Below are 23,274 nucleotides of genomic sequence, written 5' to 3' on the forward strand. Positions count from 1 at the left end.
GGCACACAATTGTTAGGGGTGCAAAATTTCAACACCTGGTGCTGCCTCAATACAGCTGTGCACTCCCATCGCTGGGCTCCATTGAAAATTGCTTCTCCATGCAAACCAGGAAGTGACCTCTCCAGTGAACAGAATGACTCTTGTTTTCTTATCTCTCCAGCTGCAATCTCCTTAGTGATGCAGATGTCCTTAGGCAATTGAATGTGCAGGCCTACTCCATCTGTTTTCCTGCCACCCAGCTCCTCACGCTAGGCCACTGGGCATAGGCAGTGGTGGCTTCCTCATCATCTGCATGTTTCAGTGGTTAGAGAAGTGATCAGTGACCCTAAGAAAGAGGAACATATGCCTCATATGCTTCCTCTCCTCTCCTACAGTGCAGTAGCTGTTGAGGAGAACAAGCTACTAGCTATTGAGAACTGAAATGGGTAATCACTGGAGATGGGTGAACTTCATAGGGAAGCCCAATCCTCACGACAGAGAGAGATAGCAGGTGGCAGTGCTAGTGGCAGGTGCAGCAGTGAGTTATGCAAAAATATGTAGAACCCTGCTGCTGTGCCTTCTGTCTATGAGATATTAATTCTAGAGCTTTCTGGAGTATAGCACCACAGCTTTGAAGCTGCCTCATACATGTTCTACCTCTGCCAGATATCTTCAAAGCCCAGATGCTGGAAGGACATGGTTTTCACTGGTGAAGCAATGGGGCAGGGTTGCAACTAATTTTTCTCTCAGCTATTGCCTCACTCCCCAACTGCTCACCCCATTGCTTTGGTCATAGATTTCCATCAGCACAAACATGGGCCTGAAATTTGAACTGGTGGGAAAACAGCTTGGAGAGGAATAAAGACAGGGAGCAGTGGCAAGCGGGGGCAGGGGAGTGTCTCCACCCCCATTGTTCAGCCCGGACACTGAGGTCCATCTCTGAGGGCCTTCTGACAGTTCCCTCACTGCAAGAAGTGAGGTTACAGCGTACCAGGCAGAGGGCCTTCTTGGTGGTGGCGCCCACCCTGTGGAATGCCCTCCCACCAGATGTCAAGGAAATAAACAACTATCTGACTTTTAGAAGACAGTGAAGTTTTTAATATTTGATGTTTTATTGTGTTTTTAAAATTCTGTTGGGAGCCTCCCATATTGGCTGGGGAAACCCAGCCAGATGGGTGGAGTATAAATACTATATTATCATTATTAATTTTATTATTTTTAAGCCCCTTCTTGGCCCCCGTTCTTTTCTCACTGGAAATTGTGTCATTCCACACAATGGAGGCAAAAATATGTAGTTTCACCCTTAAAGTCTTGCCAAGCCATTTTTCTGTGAAATTGTTACCATTTTTTAAAAAAAGTTAGTTTGGGTTGGTGTTTTGGGGACATTTTCGCTTTGTAATGGATTTGAATTGTATATTGTTGTAAAACAGCAGCCTCATGGCAAGGAAGAGCCATCCTACACTTTGTCCCACGTCGAGTTTCAGAGCACATGTGAGTGTTCCACAGGAATGCTTGTATTTACTGGCTCTGCGCACTGAGTGAATTTTGTTGTCAACAACATTAAATGACCCTGTACGCTAGCAGGTATGTCAAAACTGCAAATCCTATCACTTGAAAGGTGGGGAAGCATGACTTTCACTATTACTGCAGTCATTATAAAGTGCAACAAGAAATCATGACAAATATTCTTAAGATAGATTGCTTTGGGTTGATTTAGTTTAGTTTGGCATACACACATCTTAAATGGTGCTTGTAATCTTTATAGTTATTTTAAAACATTCCTTGACACTGTTTCAAGTGCATTATTTTTTTTTACTTTATATTATTATTATATTCCGAAGAAGTCTCTATATTGTACTTGTTCAGTCAGCAGTCCAGCTGCATTAATAATAGTAATTTTCATTCCTCTGTGTACTCAGTTCTTTTCTCTGTGCCATTGTGTGAATCCGCATGTTGTTTAGCATTGCAACATCCCTATATTAAGCTGGCTTTCTTCACTTTTGGTCCAATGGAGACCCAAATAATCTTAACCATGGGATTTTGCTGGCTGCATTGCTGTTTTGCCGTTGGAGAATTTCTCTGAGCTTCCTCTTGCTGTAGTATTATCCAAAGGTATTAGTGCTGCTTTATGCATAGGGAGAGGATAAGTAGAACAAGTCACTGACTCTCCATATTTGCCTGTGGAAGCAAAAGCAAAAACAAAAGAAAACAGCTGGTTTATCAGTGTGTCTAAAGTGGCTCAAATCAAGAACATCTGCATGAGCAGCCTGTGGTAATGCTGGGTTGCTGACCCATTTATTTTCCCCACAAACGTATGCTCTTTTGCTCTGCAACTGATATCAGAGCTCTCACTGCCTGTTAAATGGAAAGAATTCAGCCCTCAGTGCTGCCAGTTGCTAGCGCACTCTGCATTTTTAGGCATTTTGCTGATCGTACTTTTTTCTTTCTCAGTGGACGTTCGCTTGTCCCAGCTCAGTGATTTTCAGACTACGTTCCTCCAAATTCCAGGGTTGTTCAGAAATGGTGGACTGGCTTCCCTGAAAGTCAGCTTTGTGTCTAGCGCTCCTAACATTGCCCTACATCAGGCTTCCTCAACCTCGGCCCTCCAGATGTTTTTGGCCTACAACTCCCATGATCTCTACCTAGCAGGACCAGTGGTCAGGGATGCTGGGAATTGTTGTCTCAAAACATCTGGAGGGCCGAGGTTGAGGAAGCCTGCCCTACATTATAGCAGGGTGCTGGGTGCATACTAGGACAGATTCAAGATTATGGAAGGGCCCCAAAGATAGGATGGGATAGAAAATGCACCACACAACCCTCTTCAATTCACATGGGTTCGAAAGCAGAAGCAGAGAAGTTCCTCAGAGGTTGAGTCCAGAAATGATTCCTAGGATGCAGATGCAACTCACTGTTCTAGTCCAAACAGATTTCTTTTCTTTGTCTTACTGACATTAGAGTTGCCACCAACATTTTATCCAAAACACCTGAAGCCAAAAACTCAAGTGCAAGTGAGTTGTTGTTGTTAAAATTGGTATACCGCCTTTTATCCGAAGATCACACGGCAGTTCACAACATAAATATATGAAAAAGCCAGAGCATGCTATTAGCAGAGTGTACTGTACACACAAAATAGGTGTGAGGCTTGTGAAGTCATACTATAACTACAGATTTATTATCATAAATCAAGACAAAGAAACATGTTGTCTCTCTCATGTCCTCTCAGAGAGAACAGGGAAGAGCAAAAGCTGTGCTGGAATGTAAACAGACATGTGGCACAACAATTCCACATGTCTGTTCCTTAAGATGGAACTGAATTCTCAACATATCTCCCACCAAAAAGAAGCAGCAAACCAGGTTTGCCAGTCAGAATATGCAATATTCCATTAGATGTGCAAAGATTTTGACCTGGTTTAAGGCAGCTTCCTGTCTTCCAGTACTTCAGGATATTGAAAGGAGTCAATAATTAGAACAATAGGCACAAAGAGAGCAATAAAATAGCAACTGGCAATCCGGAATCCACAACAAAAGATTTCCTGAAAAACAAACAAGCTCTTGCATCTTCCTTTGAAAGAAAGGAGGGACAAACAACCCTTGTCTTCATCTGGGAGTTTATTAACAAGCAAACTAACTGCTTGAAAGCAAATATGCAGATCAGGGCCAAGTACACAGATAATTCTGGGAGAGAAAGGGATCTCGTTTTGTTTTTTGTCTTTTTAAATAACTTTTTTTTATTCAAAATTAAAGCAAAACATATTATCCAGAAACATATCATCCTTATCTTCCCCCCATTTTTTCTGCCTCCCCCTCCCTCCCCCACAGAACCCACCCACCTCCACCCCCCAACTTCCCTCAGTTCCAGTCTTTGATTTCTCTAAAAATGCTGTTCTCTGCATGTTACACAGTTGTATAGATCCTCAAACTATTTAGCTGATTATTATAAATAAAAGGTTTGTGAATGTTTATTCAAAACCAGCCAAGGACTCCAGTTCACTTTGTTGCGTCTTCAGATACTTTGTAAAGGATTCCCATTCTTCTTTAAAGTCACAGTTATCCTTGTCCCGTAGCTTGTATGTCAGTTTTGCCAGTTCTGCATAGTCCATCAATTTTTCTTGCCATGATTCTTTAGTTGGGGTTTCTTCAGTCTTCCATCCTTGTGCTATTAAAACTCTTGTGGCCATTGTCGCATACATGAAGATGTTCTTCAGCTTTTTTGGCAGATCTTTCCCTACAATCCCTAATAAAAATGCTTCAGGTTTTTAAACAAATGTCAAATGGAAAATTTTCTTCAATTCGTTGTATATCATTTCCAAAATTTTTAAAATTACCTTACAATCCCACCACATATGATAAAATGTCCCCTCCTTTTCCTTACATTTCCAACATATATTTGAACTACTTTTGTACATTTCCCCTAACTGCACTGGTGTTGTGTACCATCTGTGGGATCTCAGTTTGTTCGACATGTTTTAACACATGGCTGCTTTTGCTCTTTGTGCTCATGAGGTTGTCCACAGTTTGAATTAAAGGTAACCAACATTGTTGATCACTTAATATCAAACTCCATGCTCTTAGATGTTATTTTGAAGCCTCTTACTTATGCGTCAGCATGTCCTAGCTATTACTCAGGCTCCTCCAAAGTACCAGGAATGGATGGACTTTAAATGAGCAAATCTTGAGACAGAAACTGATGCTTGCCTGCTATTGTGTTAGACACCAAAGCAAATACTATCTCTGCTCTGTCTTCCTAGACAGTTTCTGTCAAATCATTTGCTGTGCACTCAAAAATCTCATTCACCAGATGGGTCAATTGCAATTTTGTTTTTCTGTTTGCCGGCTGAACTGAGGAAATAGTTTCTTCTCAATTTATAGTCCCTGTTATAGGTAAAAGAAAGTTATTGCCTATGAGACAGTCCATATCTGCATCATATATATCATTAAAATAGGCTATGGAATTTGGAAGCCATAGTTGGGTCAGGTTCCTCATCTTTAAAGGGGAAGAAAATCTGAAGAGCCTGTTCCAGCCATTTTTAATGCCCCTTTTTTCTATAGAAAAAAGCAAACACTTCTGAGGTGCAGGGGGAGTGGCTTCAAGTGTTAGTGTTTGGGATTAGTTATAAATGTATTCTTATGGGGTCAAAATATCATCCAGTTGCTCCCCAGCTCCGGACTGCCAAACTGCCAACCTATGAAGGTAAGTGTCACCTATGCAGTTATGGAGAAAGGCTGCCATTGCTGGAATTTCCTCCAATTAAGCAACATGGAGGAGCTTTCATGAAGTTTGGTTCTAGGGCATAGGACTAGATTGGTCCATAGGATGTCTTAAAGGAAATAAAATACCATTGCTCACTTATGAGTCAGTCAATAAAATCATTGACCATTGCATTCTGCTTCCACATTTGTCATGTTGCTTTAAAGTGCTGTTAAATTTGTGAGGGAGGCCTATCCTTTGAACATGGTCCCAGATCAGAGAGCAGTGATGGAGAGCCTCTGAACCATGGGTCTAATTCAGCCTGGCGGGGGTTTTAATTTGGTCCCAATAGCATTTTTCCCAAGCCATGCCTGCCTGCCCTATACCTAATGTTGCATATATGACAGCAGGATTGAGGCAGGTAAAAACGTGGCTTCTGCTTGAAAGGGTGGCTTGCAGGTGTCACCTGTCAGCTACGGTTGGCAGGTATCACTGCCAACATCTGCCAACACCAAAGCCTTGCCCACATGATTTGATTTCACACCACCTACAGAAAGGAAACAGGATTGTAGATGCTACCATTCAACTGTCCAGCAGAAACTAGAAACCTTTGAGCCCTCCCTCCCCCAAATTGGTTTTATGCTGTGCAGGCAAAGGAATTTGCTGCAGCTGATGTCATGGTGACACTTATCATAATGGCTCATGGGGGCTGGAGGAGATCAGTAGCTGGCCCACCTGCTGGATCCATTCCCCTACTCCTGTCAAAGTATAGTCAACTACTGTATTATGTTTAATATTCAAGTTCAGTGTGCTAACACCCAGTCTCCCAATCACCTGAACATTAGCCACCTGGTCATTCATTCATGCTCATGCTACTTGCATTTTTATTAGCAGGACCCCATGAATAATTTTGCCATGTGGCTTTATTACCGGAATCCTAGGACATTCCATTCTCATCCTAAGTTTCATTTTTAAAAAATGGGGAAATCAGGTGTTTGAATTACGCTGATTGTCAAAGGCTAGGTAACCTAGTTAAAGGAGGGAAAGCTCTTTCATACATTAAGGGAGCAATCCTCTAATGAGATCCACCAGCATTAGAGGTTTAGGCTTCAACACATCTTTGGCTCAGCCACAAGGTTCCTCGACTCAGCCAGAAATACACCAGCCAGTTTTCCCCCCTCAACCTGGCTCAGCCCGGACCCAGCCAACTGAGACAAGGCTGGTTGGATTCTAAACTGGTATAAGCCCTGAGAAATTGGTGTGGTATGGTGGGACCCTGAGGCTGGTTCCTAACTCTGTTCAACTCAGTCACATGAACTATCAACCTGGCATAAGTTAAACTAGCAAGAAGGGTGGTGTAATTCAGTTTTAGAGGCCTGTTCTGCATCTAACACACTTAGGCCATCTCAGCCAGAAGATTCCCACTGCTGAAGCAAGTTTGGCTCTGGTGTAACTTAGCATCACTTTAACTTTCATTGGCTTGTTTTAAGACAGATTCTATCTTGTGTATAGGATTGTTCCCTAGGTAAAACAAAAAATTCCTTCCAGTAGCACCTTAAAGACCAACTAAGTTAGTTCTAGGTATGAGCTTTCGTGTGCATGCACACTTCTTCAGATACACTGAAACAGAAGGAATTTTTTGTTTTGACTATGGCAGACCAACACGGCTACCTATCTGTAACTGTTCCCTAGGTGTAGATAAAGGGGGGGGGGAGCAAGACAAAGACAAATGGACTAGGAGTGAGGAGGGTTCCCCCCCCTCCTGTGCATAACTGGGAGTCCATGACTTTGCCCAACTTGCCAAGGAAAAAGAAACCAGAGTTTCTAAGGCAGCAGTGCAGTTCCAGATCTGCATATACAAGGACCACCATTTGCAAGCCACTGAAGAAGAGAACTGAACCAAAACCTGAGGGGTTTTATCTAAGTTTCTTAGCACTACCAAGCTGGATTTCCATTGTGTATATTGCATATTATTTATCTTTCTTAGTAGTGTGCCTCTCGTGGCTTTCTGCTGCTGTTTCAGTGCATTAGCATTTTTATAAAATTACATGCTATGTCTACTGTACATAAATAGTTCACATAACTGGCTTGATTACATTCATGTGGCGAGTAGCAAAATGGGAGCATATCCTTGCAATTTCAAGCATTAGTCTATATTGCCTCCTTTTCCTTTATACCGGTGTTTCTAGGATGTTGACGCAGGCACTTGCCAGGAGTCACGTTACATAGGCAAGGATTGAAGCTGGCCTGAATGTGCCTGTCTGAATCCTCATTCTCTAAAGCTAATCCTGTCTTTTGTGGAGCATAAGCTCACATTAAGGGCTGCCATATGGCAGGAGATCAAAGACCTGCAGTAACCTTGGGATTTCTGCTCCTTGGGTGAGCTGGGCTTGAGGAGTTGTGCGTGTTTTGAGATAGACCCCTGAATAACCTTCCTGCAGGATGATTAATACAGTGGCAGAAGCAGGTGACTTGAGGGATGCTATGATTTTGCCTTGAACAGAATGATTCTGTGCCCCTGTTCTTTTTTTCCTTTTCCCTGCTTTAAAAGGAGATGAAAGGATGATCAGAATCCAAAATAGTGGAACAAAAGAAGAAAGGGAAAATTAGGGACATTGAAACTCCGCCGATCACTAAATGAAATAGGTAATCAGGCCCAAGCAGCTTGTGACTTACTGTCATCTAGTTGACCTACCTAGCTCTAAAAAGGTAAAGGACCCCTGACAGTTAAGTCCAGTCGCGAAACAACTCTGGGGTAGCGGCGCTCATCTCGCTTTACTGGTCGAGGGAGCCGACGTTTGCCCGCAGACAGTTTTTCCAGGTCATGTGGCCAGCATGACTAAGCTGCTTCTGGCAAAACCAGAGCAGCACACGAAAACACTGTTTACCTTCCCGCCGGAGCGGTACCTATTTATCTACTTGCACTTTGACATGCTTTCGAACTGCTAGGTTGGCAGGAGCTGGGACCGAGCAATGGGAGCTCACCCTGTCACGGGGAGTCAAACCACTGACCTTCTGATCGGCAAGCCCTGGGCTCAGTGGTTTAGACCACAGTGCCACCTCTACCATATAACTATTTATCTATTGCAGCCTATGGCTTCTTACACTCACTACAGACTCTCCAAGTGTCCCTATTTTCCTGGGACAGTCCCAGATTTACAGAAACTGCCCCAGTTTCTGATTTGATCCCAGAATCTCTTGCTTTACCTTAGGACATTCCTATTTTCATTACAGAAATGTTGGAGGTTATGGAGTTATGTGACCCCACCAAGCCAAGGAGATAAGTAACTATGCAACCTTTAGAAGACCTCTGAAGGCAGCCCCCATATAAGGAAGTTTTAAAATGTTTGATGTTTTATTATGTTTTTATATCTGTTGGAAGCCACCCAGGGCGACTGGGGCAACCCAGTCAGAAGGGTGGGGTAAAAATAATAGAATTGTTGTTGTTGTTGTTGTTGTTGTTGTTGTTGTTGTTGTAGAATAGGACATCCCTATTTTCATTGGATAAATGTTGGAGGATATGTCACTAGGGGAGGGGGAGCAAAGCCAGAGCATTCTGCTCATTTATGGAAAGCCATTAATCATGGCTTACCATGACATGCATACCAGCCCAGCCCAGGAAATACTGAACTAAAATGACTTTGCATAACACAGTTTCATATGATCCTTCCTCCAACTCCCTGGTTATGGTCCCAGATAGATAATCGGAACAGGAGGTTTATAGAGCTGCGGGGAGGCTGTTTTTAGTTTGGTTATTCACATGTTGTGCAGGTCTGCTTATGGACCCTCTTATATGATTGCTAGGCTGCATTTTGCTTGCAGACCAGAGTTAAATCAGCTCGCTGTTTCCCTTCTCTCCCAAGGCCATACAGTAATTGCCTGAGAGTTTCTCCCCCTTTCTATCCTGTTTATTTTATATATTGGTTCTCGTTCATTTCCCAAGCCATTTCCAGGTCAGCTTTCCTGCTCTTAGCATTATGTGCTAGCTCCTTTCCACAGGGACATCGGCACGCGCATTAGTCACAATGCAGTCTATGGGATTTAATTGCCTCAGATGCAACTTAGTCTTGCAAAACTAATCTGGCTTTAGCCAGATTAACCTGTTTACATTAATATCTAAAGCCCTGCAGAATTGAATGGCGGCATTACTACTTGCACTTTAGCCGTGTCTCTTTGTTCCGGCTGGATTCTGAGGAAATTAGAAATTAGCTTCAGGACGTAATGACAGAAGCACGGCAACTGGGGGTGGTGCGAAATGTTTTCTTTCTTATTGTGGCTATTAATTCATATATTCCAGCAGAGTGAGTGCTCTCATCTTTAATGTGTGAATTTAGGAATGGAAATAAAGCTCATCGTCTACAAATTTAAATGCTTGGCTTTTAAATGTTGTAGCCGAGTGCATAGTAATCAGGTTATCTGTTAATACCTGAGGACAGCTTTCCTTGCCAGATGTTTCAGACTACAACTCTGATCACCCCTGACCTGCTAGGGCTGATGGGAACTATAGTCCAAAACACCTGGAAAGCACCAGGTTAGTGGAGGCAGCTTTAGGGAGCTGGTAACTCTATGGTCTCTCCAAATTCAGAGGTAATGTCCTGTGCTGGTCTAGTTCCACATTCTTCCTACCCTTGAGGGGCTCCCCACCATCTGGATGGGTGCATTGGAGTTCTCTTCTCTGGGTGGCCTCCCTGCTGACAGATGTCACCAAATGAAAACAAGACTGGGCAAAGGAACAGATCCAAATCCATCATGGCGGATTGGGGGTTTGGATTGCTCTGCCCAGTAGTCTCTGGCCCTCTCTGAATTTTGAGTGCATTTGTCACAAGGATTTCAAACCTGATTAGTCCATGATTAAAAACCCAACAATTTCCCCACCATCCTAAACGTGTCTCTGTGCTTCGCACCTCTATGCATTACTCCCTCCTGGCTCAGGTTCCTGCTTTATTTTGGAGAAATTCCTCATAAGGAGTTTGTGCTGGATGCAAACAAACAATAGCTTCAGCTATAAAAGCCTCACTATGTTTCATTATATTAAGAGCCATTGCATTTCATGAATTCCCCCAGCAATGGAGGGGGGAATAGACGGAGGCAACTAATTGGACCCAAGGAAGAAGAAAAAACCCAGGAACATTCTGCAAAAAACAAAGAGCACTCGGCTTTGTTTCTCCCGTCCAGGTTAGTCATGCGCTAAAGAAAAGGGGCAGTTAAAGACTGAAGAGCCATCATAAATCATTCTGAAGTCAAACTGTTATTAGATATGTCAAAAACTGAAGCTCTCTGAGTTGATAAAAGGGGACACCTCAGATTTTGTTTTCTTCGAAGCTATTATTTTCCAGTTTCTTGCTATTTTAGACCAGGTAAATTTTCAGACAAATAAGGACAAAGGCAGACTATTGGTGTATATGTCCCAAAAGTATGTGTGTTCTAGAAAACATTTGTGTAATTTAATTGGTGACTAACTAAAATATTCTGTTTCATTCTTATACACTACAGTGCTGAGAATGTTTATTCAGAAGCAAGTCCCACTGAGTTCAGTAGGGCTTCCTCCTAAGTAATTGTGCATAGGGTTGCAGCCTTTATTTAATGCTTGGATTCTGATTCAGGTCATTTAATGAAAAATGATTTATAGTCACCAGAATCATGCTCTGGATGTGCCCTGGGGGGGGGGGTTGGCCTGCCTCCTAGAATTCTGGTGTGGGTTGTTGTTTTTTTGAACAGGCAACAGCCCACTTCATCTCCGATGCCATAGCATAAGTTTCTTCTAAAATCTCTTCAGTTTTGGGCATGGTTGGTGAGGACCACATAGCTTACAAAAAGATATTCTTGATAAATAGTGTAAACCAGTACCCCCTCCTGGATGGAAATGGTTACATAAAATTGTAAGCACTAGCAAAAATAATTGGTGCTATGTAATTGGTGCGGGACACGGGTGGCACTATGGGTTAAACCACAGAGCCTAGGACTTGCCGATCAGAAGGTTGGCGGTACGAATCCCCACGATGGGGTGAGCTCCTGTTGCTCAGTCCCTGCTCCTGCCAACCTAGCAGTTCGAAAGCACCTCCGGGTGCAAGTAGATAAATAGGGACTGCTCTGGTGTGAAGGTAAATGGCATGACTAAACGCATGACTAAACGCCATTTATCTTCCTGCTGCAGCAGTACCTGTTTATCTACTTGCACTGGTGTGCTTTCAACTGCTAGGTTGGTAGGAGCTGGGCCATAGCAATGGGAGCTCACCCCCATCGTGGGGATTCGAACCACTGACCACCTGATTGGCAAGTCAAGAAGGCTTGGCAAGTCAAGATTGGCAAGTCAAGAAGGTATACAAAAAAATGGGTTGACTGGCTGTCCATTGTTCTTTTGTGAGGGCAAAGCTGTTGGAATGAATTCATTGAGGTCAAAAAGAGAGAGAAAGCTTTCAAACCATCCTTGCTTTTTGCTTCAGAACATTAGCAGCAGGCTCGTGGGAGCACCACTGGGTCCCACCGAAAATAGCAGAAAGGGTGAAAAATGTGGAAACTTGATAATAGCAACACCTTTGTTGACATTATCTTTCTTCTATTTTACCACCATTGAAAGATAAAATGCTAACCCTTGGATGCAGAGAAGCACTTGAGATGATCATTTTGTTATATAAAAAAAAGTCATACAGAATCTCTTACTGCTTCAGAGTTTGGATACTGTCTTCAGAAATTCAAGAACAAAAATCGGTATATTTTACTGAAGAAAAGTTTATCAGGAGAAAGGAACAGAGGTAGCTCAGACACATTTTTCAGTGGCTGTTTTACAAGTGGAGTGTAAAAAGACAAAAAAGTTCTCAATCTACAAACCCAAGGCCTGGGGTTTGCTCTTTCTCTCTCCTCCTCTCCCCTATGTAGGTTTTCCATTAGCAGCTACCCGGGCAATTTTAGCATATTTGGGCATTTGCAGCCATGGAATGTAGCAAAGATTTTATTACTCTGACAGATTTCACACCTTAGGCTTTGAGCTAAAACATCACATAAAATTGACACCATTCACCTTTCTCCGGAATGGCAGAGATCCCTTTAGCCCCCGCAGAGAACTGAGGACTTAATATGGCCAACATTTTGTTCTTATCTGGGAAAACTCTTGGCAGGAAAATGGCACAAAATGGACGTTAAGCAGACTATCAGGATTTATCTTAAATGTACTAAAGTCTTTCTTTTGCCTACTTCTTCTTGTGCCTTTTTAGCCTATCCCCATGTGTCAGAAAGTGTCTAATCTCACATATGAATGAGGTCCACATGTTGAAAGGGCCAACCAGGGTGCACCACTGACCCCTCCCCACATAATTTTGTGCAGCTGGAAAAGACTATGCACATGGAAAATAAGGGGCATAACATTTAAAATCCAGAAGATAGATGTAATGTCAAAGTGTGGGATCTCCTATTACATGGACAGAATTTTTGTAAGGACAACAACAACAACAAAGCTTCATAATCTATATCAGTGTTTCCTAAATTTGGGTCTCCAGCTGTTTTTGAACTACAACTCCCTTCATCCCTAGAGCAGGACCAGTGGTCAGGAATGGTGGGAATTGTTATTCAAAAACAGCTGGAGACCGAAGTTTGGGAAACATTGGTCTAGAATAAATCCATGGGTCATTTTAGCACTCAGGATCATAGAAAGAGTTGACTTTAAACAGAGACATCTGCTTCTGACAATTTCTCATTAGTATTACAGTAGTACCTCGGGTTACATATGCTTCAGGTTACACACTCTGCTAACCCAGAAATAGTGCTTCAGGTTAAGAACTTTGCTTCAGGATAAGAACAGAAATCTTGCTCCTGATGGCACGGTGGCAACAGGAGGCCCCATTAGCTAAAGTGGTGCTTCAGGTTAAGAACAGTTTCAGGTTAAGAACAGACCTCCAGAACGAATTAAGTACGTAACCAGAGGTACCACTGTACTGAACTATATCACTGTTAGTGACCAACAAGTGGGACCCACAATGGAAGGTTTTGGTGTGGCATTCTGCTCTTCAAGATATTATCCTGCCAACTGTGTCGTTTTCCAGGATATTCCACTTCAACCCCCCTGTTTCTGTGATCTTATATTATGTGATCTAGCTACTTTGCTTACCTCCTTTTTTTAGCCTAACCTAAGGACAAAACTTAGCCCTGCAAGAGAACTAGCCTTTGTTGTGTTTCTGATGGTCTGACAAATTAACGGAGGTTGCTTTCAGTTCAGGAGGCCCATCCTAGCAAAAATTGGACAGTTCGTACCCTTGAGCAGTGCTGATGACACAATTGCTTTCCCTCACCAACCAAACAAGCCTGTACCATAATGTAGTATTATATTACATGTATTGCATATTTTCCTTTCCTATTTTTTTTCTCATTTTCTTTTACAGCTGCATTCCAATTCTGACAAAGGTGATGGATCAGTCAAATACATCCTTACAGGTGAAGGGGCTGGGACTATCTTTATTATTGATGACACAACGGGAGACATCCATTCAACCAAAAGCCTAGACCGAGAAAAGAAGACCCACTATGTGCTGCATGCACAAGCCATCGACAGACGGACAAACAAGCCACTTGAACCTGAATCGGAGTTTATCATTAAAGTACAAGACATCAATGACAACGCACCAAAATTTACGGATGGACCTTACATCGTTACCGTGCCAGAGATGTCTGATATGGGTAAGGAGAATAAATGGGGATTTGTGTTACTGTGCACTTGGTTCTGTGGACTTTCTCCTGTCATTTAGCTGGTGGTTTTGCTTGCTTTTTTGAGATACCTAGAGCAATGTGCTTGCAATGGTGTGCATTAGTTCCTTTGTGCTGCTTGTGACATCAGGGTCATTTGGAAGGCACTACATATTAGCCATCATCTCCTTAGAAGCTTGTCAGCTCCTTTAGGATTGCTTTATATCACTTTACTAAAAACAACAACAACAAACCTATGGTTAAAGGTAAAGGTAAAGGTACCCCTGCCCATACGGGCCAGTCTTGACAGACTCTGGGGTTGTGCGCCCATCTCACTCAAGAGGCCAGGGGCCAGCGCTGTCCGGAGACACTTCCGGGTCACGTGGCCAGCGTGACATCGCTGCTCTGGCGAGCCAGAGCCGCACACGGAAACGCCGTTTACCTTCCCGCTGGTAAGCGGTCCCTATTTATCTACTTGCACCCGGAGGTGCTTTGGAACTGCTAGGTTGGCAGGCGCTGGGACCGAGCAGCGGGAGCGCACCCCGCCACAGGGATTCGAACCGCGACCTTTCGATCGGCAAGTCCTAGGCGCTGAGGCTTTAACCCACAGCGCCACCTGCGTCCCAGAAACCTATGGTTACTTTTGAATAAATAAGGTACACTATTCATTGTATCCATTTGTAGATTTCAACAGAAGTCTCAACGAAAAAAGCAGAAGACCCAGTGGATCAGTTCATTCTCTAGTCAGTTCATGCACAAGGGCCATACATGGATAAGTATCTATTCCACCTGTCTGTTCAAAGAGTCCAATAATCCACACGAAGAGTTGTTACAATTCCACAGAATCCTTTCAGAGAGTCTCAGACAAGGATTTCTGGAATATTAGCCTTGTTTCACCATCCTAGGCTTCATCAGTAGAACAGGCTCTAGGTAATGCACATACCATATGTAATATTACAAGATAGTGGATCTTATAACATAGTAGTGGTTGCAGTAAGCAGCGACTGTTACAAAGCAGGATTATATCCTCTAATATTACATATGGTATGTACAGTTGTTTATGGTGATCTGGGGGAAATATCATGCTCTCTCCTTCTCCCCTCTGCTTAATGCCCCTTGATCCCTGGCATCTCTACTTAAAAGGGCCGTAGGTAGCAGAACAGGGGGGATCCAGTCACACCTTAGAGCAGGGGTCAGCAAACTTTTTCATCAGGGGGCTGGTCCACTGTCCCTCAGACCCTGTGGGGGGCTGGACTATATTTTGAAAATATAAATACTCTGCAAGCCGGTCTTGCAGCTGCCTGCAGACCTGGAGGAGGAATGCACTCTGCACGCGCTCAGGAGTGTGTCTCAACACTGCCCGCTCACCAGCATGGTTGACGAGCAGCAGCCGCTCCATTGGCCCGTCCCCGTGGAGCTCCCAGGCGCTGCGTCCCATCGTCTCAGGCCAAGTTGGCAGGCAGGCCGCGTACATGGAGCGCTGGGCAGGCGGCACACAGCTCACCCTCCAGCTGCTCCAGCACGGCCACTGAGCGTGCCACCAGCAGCAGTGCCGAGCCGGGCGCTAGGCGCGGGGCTAACAGGCATGCTAAGCTCCGGCTGAAGCCCCACGACGCACCCATCACGATGCCCACGGCATGGCCCAGACCCATCATTCTCCAGCCTGCCAGCCTCTCCGTCCATGGGTTTAACTCAGCTGTGGGCGGTGAGGCTTCAGATTGGCCCCAGGAACTTCTTGCAGCCAATCTGAAGCTGCACCAGCATCACCACCTGCCCAGAAGCCGTGCCAGCATTGTGGAAGTCAGTTCCCATGTGGTGAGGCGTCCGCAGCTCATGGGGGCTGACGCAGCGGGTGGCAGGGTCCGTGGGCCGGATTTACAAGCCTGGGGGCCGCATCTGGCCCCTGGGTCTTAGTTTGCCAACCCCTACCTTAGAGAGTAGCTGTCAGTAGACAGACGAGAGCTAGACTAACCAAATCAGCCGATTGGCTGGCTGGGGGGGGGGGACGACGCGGCCGGGATTCCCCTGCTCTCACGGGGGCTGAAACCAGCCCCCGCTCACGTGGGGTGGGCGTGAAGCCCGCAACCCCACCTCCTGGGCAGGCCGGAAGTGGCTCTGTCAGTAGACAGACAAGAGCTAGACTAACCAAATCAGTATTTTCTGCTTGCTGCATAGTAGTGAGTAGCAACGGGGAGGGAAGTGACGTTGCTGGTCTTGCTGAAGGAAGCAGTTCTGGAATTTAATCCTGCCTGCTCTCGGGTTTTCTTGCTTGCCTGATGGTGAAAGGGGTGATGAGGGTGGCCCTTCATAGAGAACAATTAGAAGCCCACAAACCTCCCAAGGGCATTTATGCAATGTACCTGATTGGCTCATTACTTCTTTCTATCTGTTTTAGTAGCAAGGGGCTGTCTGGCCAAGGTTGGTTAGCTTTAAATGTAGCTGTAAGAGCTCCTTGGGAGACTATCAGCCTGAATTGAATTGCTGGCCTCTCATAAGCATTTTGATTATATGCATCTGAGAGAGATGCCTACACGCACCTTGATGGTTTGTCATCACTCTGAATGACAATGATGGTAACGATGATGATTGTTCATGCTAATGCATCAGTTGTGGCAGACAACATCAACATTTGTTTATGCCGGCTAGGGAGGAAAGAGAAATGTGAATGGTATGGTAATGTCATAAAAGATAAAACCTGCTATGAGCAAGGAAATTGCTGTGATTGTTCACTTCCACATAAGGTGTGTACAATGGCCCAATTAGTTTGCAGGTGTCCTGTTGTGTAGATGAACCAAGTTAGCTTTATCAAGCTGTGCAGCAAGCAAGTGCCGATGAAGATATCCGCTATGCAGATGATTGAGATTTTATTTTTTATTTTATCCTGGGGTAGCTTGGTTTGTTATTCTTTGTTTTTGCATCAAGTGATAAGAAGAACAGTGGGACCTCGGTTTTCGAGTGTAATCCATTCTGGAAGACCGTTTGAGTTCTGAAACATTCAAAAAGCAAGGCGCAAAGGGCAGTCTGCTAATTTAATGGATAAAAAAGGGGAGGGAAATTCAGTGGAAGCCATTCAACGTCCGGGGTGCATTCAAAAATGGAAACATTTACTTCCAGGTTTTCGGCATTCGAAAACCAAAACGTTCAACTTCCGAGATATTCAAAAACTGAGGTACCGATGTATTTGCCACACATTGGAGCAGATGTAATAAAATGTATGTTCAAATGGTTGCCTATGACCACCCAGAGCCATGAGGAAAACATTTGGATTATATCAATAGCCGAGCAGAACTGGTTCTCGAGGCATAGAAGGGAAGCAACATTATTATTATTAAATATTATTAATAACAATAATTTCCTTTCTATGCCACTTCATATTTTTAAGAAAAAATATCAAAGCTGTTTACAACACATTAAAATATCAAATAGAACTTTACTGAAGAAAGTCGACTATAAAGTATACATTCAAAGCAACATAACTAAGCCAAAACTTAAAGGTTTCAAAATAAAACATTGCTAAAGGGAGTCAAATATAAAAGGGCATGTTTAAAACAGCACAATTGGCAAGGAAATAAAATCTTAAGCATCAAACGCATCTGCTGCTGTTGCTGCCAATCCTGGCAGGCGGCAGCTGTGGAAGCTCAGGCTCAATGACCTGGGTCTGCACTAAGACACAGGCAAGATGGCCTCTGGCCTCTTCAACAGACTCAGCTTTTGTAGCAGAAGTCAGTCAGGGCCCTGTCCTCCAGGCTAATAATAATATTAATAATTTATTATTTATACCCCGCCCATCTGGCTGAGCCTCCCCAGCCGCTCTGGGTGGGTCCCAATAGAGTGTTAAAAACAATACAGCATTAAATATTAAAAACTTCCCTAAACAGGGCTGCCTTCAGATGTCTTTTTAAAATAAGATAGCTGCTTATTTCCTTGACATCTGATGGGAGGGCATTCCACAGGGCGGGCTACACTACCGAGAAGGCCCTCTGTCTGGTTCCCTGTAACCTCACTTCTCGCAATGAGGAAACTGCCAGAAGGCCCTCGGCGATGGATCTCAGTGTCCAGGCTGAACGATGGGGGTAGAGATGCTCCTTCAGGTATACAGGGCCGAGGCTGTTTAGGGCTTTAAAGGTCAGCACCAACACTTTGAATTGTGCTCGGAAACGTACTGGGAGCCAATGCAGATCCCTCAGGACCGGTGTTATGTGGTCCTGGCAGCCACTCCCATTCACCAGTCTAGCTGCTGCATTCTGAATTAATTGCGGTTTCTGGGTCACCTTCAAAGGTAGCCCCACATAGAGCGCATTGCAGTAGTCCAAGTGGGAGATAACTAGAGCATGCACCACTCTGGCGAGACAGTCCGTGGGCAGGTAGGGTCCTAGGTAGACTAAATGGGGAAAGGCCTGCAAGGCAGGGGGCAGGTCTTCCAGGACTCACATCCAACATAAGAACATATGAAAAGCCTTCTGGATCACAGCAGTGGTCCAACTTGCTCAGCATTCTGTTCTCAAAGTGGCCAATCAAATGCCTGTGTGAAGGATGAAGGCAGTGAGCACAACAACACTCTGTTCACCTGTGATTCCTAGCACCGGGTATTAAGATGCATATTGGCTCTGGAAATGGATGTAGAAAATAGCCATCATGGCTAGGAGTACTTTCTTTCTGTATTCTTTTTTTTTTAAAAAAAATAAAAAATAAAAAAATATTTTATTGAATTCAAATTTAAACAGGATTGCATAATGAGTACAACGAATGGTACATCTCCCTGCCAGTCTCCGTTTCCAGAGTGCAGATTTGCCCCTAATAAGACATAGCTTCTGTTCAGCTCCATGTTTTCACAATCATTGATAAAGTAATTAATTTGAAAGTGTCATTCCACAGTGTTCCATGCATTCTTGATGGGTGAAAGCCATAGCCAATGAATTGCACGTACCAAATAAAATCAAACCACATTGCGTAGAAGGTAGCATTCCTCTTTCCTGTACCTAGAGGTAACAACTTGTATGGATCACCCAGCAGCCATCTAATTTTGAAATTATTTGTTTCCTCTTCTAGAAAATTTTGAAAGGAAGAGGGAAATTACTCCCTTGGTGAGCAGTATACAGGGCAATAGAGGACATAGAGCGTGTTGCCTTCGTGTCTTCAATCTGGTCTGATCCTCAGGCACAAAGGCAGTCATTTGTTGGCTTATTAAAGAATTTACTAGTCAGATATTCTGTGGGCATAGTTTGAAATCTAAGCTTAGTAAATGCATATGTAACCGAGGGTGGGGGGAGGTTAATTCCCAGAGATAAGCAGCTCTTTTATGGCCGGATTTATTTTTAATATACCAAACTGAGGACTTAGAATTCTTCATATATTTAAAGTCCATTTTGGCATTTTCAGCAAAAATTACATTGCTGATCTTAGGGTGAGAAATGTCCTGAGATGACATTACAAGGGAAACTGAATAGCTCAACAGTATGGGCCCATTGATCCTCTGGGTTCAAAAGTGTCTCCAACTGCTATTCCAGCAAGAACACCAAACAGGAGAGATCATGCTCATTCCACCAGGATATGAATGGCGAAGAAGAAGAAGAAGAAGAAGAAGAAGAAGAAGAAGAAGAAGAAGAAGAAGAAGAAGAAGAAGAAGAAGAAGATTTATTATTTATACCCCGCCCATCTGACCAGGTTTCCCCAGCCACTCTAGGTGGCTCCCAACAGAATATTAAAGGCACAATAAATCATAAAACATTAAAAACTTCCCTAAACAGAGCTGCCTTCAGATGTCTTCTAAAAGTCAGATAGTTGTTTATTTCCTTGACATCTGATGGGAGGGCGTTCCACAGGGTGGGCACCACTACCGAGAAGGCCCTCTGTCTGGTTCCCTGTAATCTCTCTTCTTGCAGTGAGGGAACTGCCAGAAGGCCCTCGGTGCTGGACCTCAGTGTCCGGGCTGAATGATGGTGGTGGAGACGCTCTTTCAGGTATACTGGGCCAAGTGCATTTAGGGCTTTAAAGGTCAGCACCAACACTTTGAATTGTGCTTGGAAACGTACTGGGAGCCAATGTAGGTCTTTCAGGACCAGTGTTATATGGTCTCGGCGGCTACTCCCAGTCACCAGTCTTGCTGCCGCATTCTGGATTAATTGTTGTTTCCGGGTCACCTTCAAAGGTAGCTTGCCACTTCATTCTGGCCTTAAAGAACTGGTGTCCCTTTCCTGTTTCACCTCTTTTCTTGCATTTCTTTCATGGTCAAACCTGGGATGAAAGAAAATGAAAAGAATAAAAATTCAAAACATAAGATATAAAATAATTGCACTGTATGTGGGCAACCTGTGCCTCTGCCCTAATGTTGCATGCCCTCCAGATTCCAACAGCCTCATTCCAACAGGTCATGGCTGTTTGGAGTTCTACTCTTATCAACCTCTGGAATGCCACCCCTGAAAACCATCTACTGCAACGTCATAAAAGTTGAACTTCATTCAATTAAAAGCAGCTTGGAACCACTATCTCTATAAACCCCACTTGAATTCAACCAAAGAAAGATTCGGATTCACTCCACATGGGATAAAGTTCTACAGTGATGGGCAGCTAGTGAAAAGGCCTTGTCTCTTGTGCCTGCCAATCTGAATGAACTTAATGATGGACGTTCAGGGAAGGCATATTTCTCCAATATCCAGCTCCAGGCAGGTTCATATAGGTGTAACCAGGTTCCACACCATTTAGGGTTTTAATGATATCCCCCAGCTCTTTAAATTAAGCCTTGTAGTATGCTGGTAACTAGAGTTACCAGTGCAGAAGAGGTGTTAGCAACCATATAGCTGTATTTGGCACCAGTTGATTATACCAAACAGTATTTAAAGGAAACCACATGTAGACAGTGTTATAGTCTGTCTTTTCTCACGATGCTACTCACCAGTATGGAGTACCATCACCTCTTTTTGTTGCTGCCTTTGGCAGCCATTTTGTGCTGGTTGTAACTCTCTTACCTTTGGTGATCACTCGTAGCTGAGTAAGATTGTCTTTCATAAACACGGTTTTAACAGTGAGCCTGTAAGTGACTGTGGAGGCCAATTCTGGATCCACACGTCCTTCCAGAGTGGAGACATGCTTTCTTCCCTTTAACCAGAGTTCAAGCATCTTCAAAGCTCATGACACCTTTGGTAAAGGCTGTTCTCCAACTGGAGTGTTCACAGGCCAGTGTTTCCCAGTTGTCAGTGTTTATACTACATTTTTTAAAGATTTGCCTTGAGAGGGTCTTTAAACCTCTTTTGTTGACCACCAGCATTACCATTTCCATTTTTAAGTTTGGAATAGAGTAGTTGCTTTGGAAGACGATAATCAGGCATCTGCACAACATGACCAGTACTACAAAGTTGATGTTGAAGGATCATTGCTTTGACACTGGTGATCTTTGTTTCTTCCAGTACATTGTCAATAGTTCGCCTGTCTTTCCAAGTGATGTGTAAAAATTTTCAAAGACACTCACCATGACAAGGTGATGATCCAGTGAGTGAGTGGTTGTAACTAGGGCATGAGTGACAGCAGTCAGTTCCTCTCTCTCCATACAGAGTCAGTGCTAACAAATCAACTGATACAAGGCATTCTTGGGAACTGATGCTTTCATTTATAGTGAAGTTTTGGAGAACTCCCCAGATTGTGAACCTGATACTGCCCCATATATCCCAAGGAGCATACCTTCATCCAAGTAAGCATATTTCCCTACCCACAGTACTTCTAGCTCACCTGGATCAAGCTTCAGTTTGCATGTCCTCTTCCATCCTAAAACTTCTTGCAGACACCTGTATCTCTAATGTTCTTCAGTCTGATTGAAGATCAGTTTTGCTTTTGTTTTGTTTGTTTTTAAAAAATGAGTACAGCTTATGGAAAAGAGATACTTAGCAGTTATGTTGTCTGGCCAGCTGTCCTATCAATTGTCCTCGCTAACAATGTTATTGCGGCAGCTGCTGCTGTTGACTTTTTATAGAAAACAGCTTTGGGATCAGAATGCCAAAGCTGGTGGTCTGGAAAAGGAGAATAAGGCAGAATGATGATCTTGACAGAGAAATGATCCGCACAGTAGATGTGTCAGCAGGCCTGTAAGCTGCTAAGCCACGAAGCAAAGCAGAAAGTTAGGCAGAAAAGTCAGTAGGGGCAGTACCCCAAAGGTGAATTGCTGCATATGCTTACTGAGGCCTTCTGCTGATTTAGTAGCTGCAGTACCACTCCCTGGCTATTTGCAGAGGTATTTTCAGACAGCATAGGGTAGTTGCACTCTGTTTTGACAGGCTGCCATGATGACCCTGTGAATAAGGTTAACAGAACTGGGTGAAAGATTTGAAAACTTCTAGTGGTGTATATATAGAGCTGGGTGGACTGGTCTATTTCCATTCTGTTCCCCTTATGAATGTCACCTCCTCCCCACAAAAAAAATAAAAAAATGTTTCAGACCATTTCCACTGGTCTATAGTGGCAGCCATTTTCTACCATATATTCTTATTCTTTATCCTTGTTGTTGTTGTTTAGTCGTTTAGTCATGTCCGACTCTTCGTGACCCCATGGACCAGAGCATGCCGGGCCCTCCTGTCTTCCACTGCCTCCCGCAATTTGGTCAAACTCATGTTCGTGCCTTCGAGAAAACTGTCCAAACATCTCGTCCTCTGTCGTCCCCTTCTCCTTGTGCCCTCAATCTATGCCAACATCAGGGTCTTTTCCAGTGAATCTTCTCTTCTCATGAGGTGGCCAAAGTATTGGAGCCTCAGCTTCAGGATCTGTCCTTCCAGTGAGCACTCAGGGCTGATTTCCTTAAGAATGGATAGGTTTGATCTTCTTGCAGTCCATGGGACTCTCAAGAGTCTCCTCCAGCACCATAATTCAAAAGCATCAATTCTTCGGCGATCAGCCTTCTTTATGGTCCAGCTCTCACTTCCATACATCACTACTGGGAAAACTATGGCTTTAACTATATGGACCGTTGTTGGCAAGGTGATGTCTCTGCTTTTTAAGATGCTGTCTAGGTTTGTCATCGCCTTTCTCTCAAGAAGCAGGCATCTTTTAATTTTGTGACTGCTGTCACCATTCTTTATCCTTATTCTTAATTAAATTTATATACCACCCTTCATTCAAAGATCACAGGACTGTTTACAGCACAAATACAAAATGGCACACATATAAACACAATGAAGTCTGATAAGTAAGTCCAAAAGGAATCATGAAAGGGGTACAAAAAATTGGTTCCGCTTCCAAGTGGGACCGGTTGCTCTTGGGCCACCAGGTCCCACCCCTGCCTCAGCACAGTGTGGGGTAGCGTCCCGCGTCATGCTGAGGGTGGCTCGGCTATGCCTTTCGCCAGGCGGCCAATCAGAGTGCTGTGGGGGCATGGCTAGGGGCCAGTTTAAACTGTGGTCTGACTCTAGAAGCTCCTATTTCAGGATGTGCAGCCATCACTTGCCCCTCCA

At 43.9% G+C, this 23,274-nt stretch overlaps 1 protein-coding gene across 6 annotated transcripts in view; it reads left to right on the top strand.

Annotated features, from left to right (window-relative positions):
* The window catches only part of CDH18 (cadherin 18), a 605,089-nt gene that overhangs the window by 457,975 nt on the left and 123,840 nt on the right, over positions 1-23,274 (top strand). For all 6 annotated transcript variants that reach the window (XM_083747250.1, XM_083747246.1, XM_083747247.1 and 3 more), the window contains one exon: positions 13,540-13,834. In XM_083747250.1, the coding sequence (XP_083603376.1) occupies positions 13,540-13,834 (295 nt within the window). The remainder of the gene's footprint in view (positions 1-13,539; positions 13,835-23,274) is intronic.

The sequence above is a fragment of the Podarcis gaigeae genome, assembly GCF_964106915.1.
Source record: "Podarcis gaigeae genome assembly, chromosome: 7".
Taxonomy (NCBI): Eukaryota; Metazoa; Chordata; class Lepidosauria; order Squamata; family Lacertidae; genus Podarcis; species Podarcis gaigeae.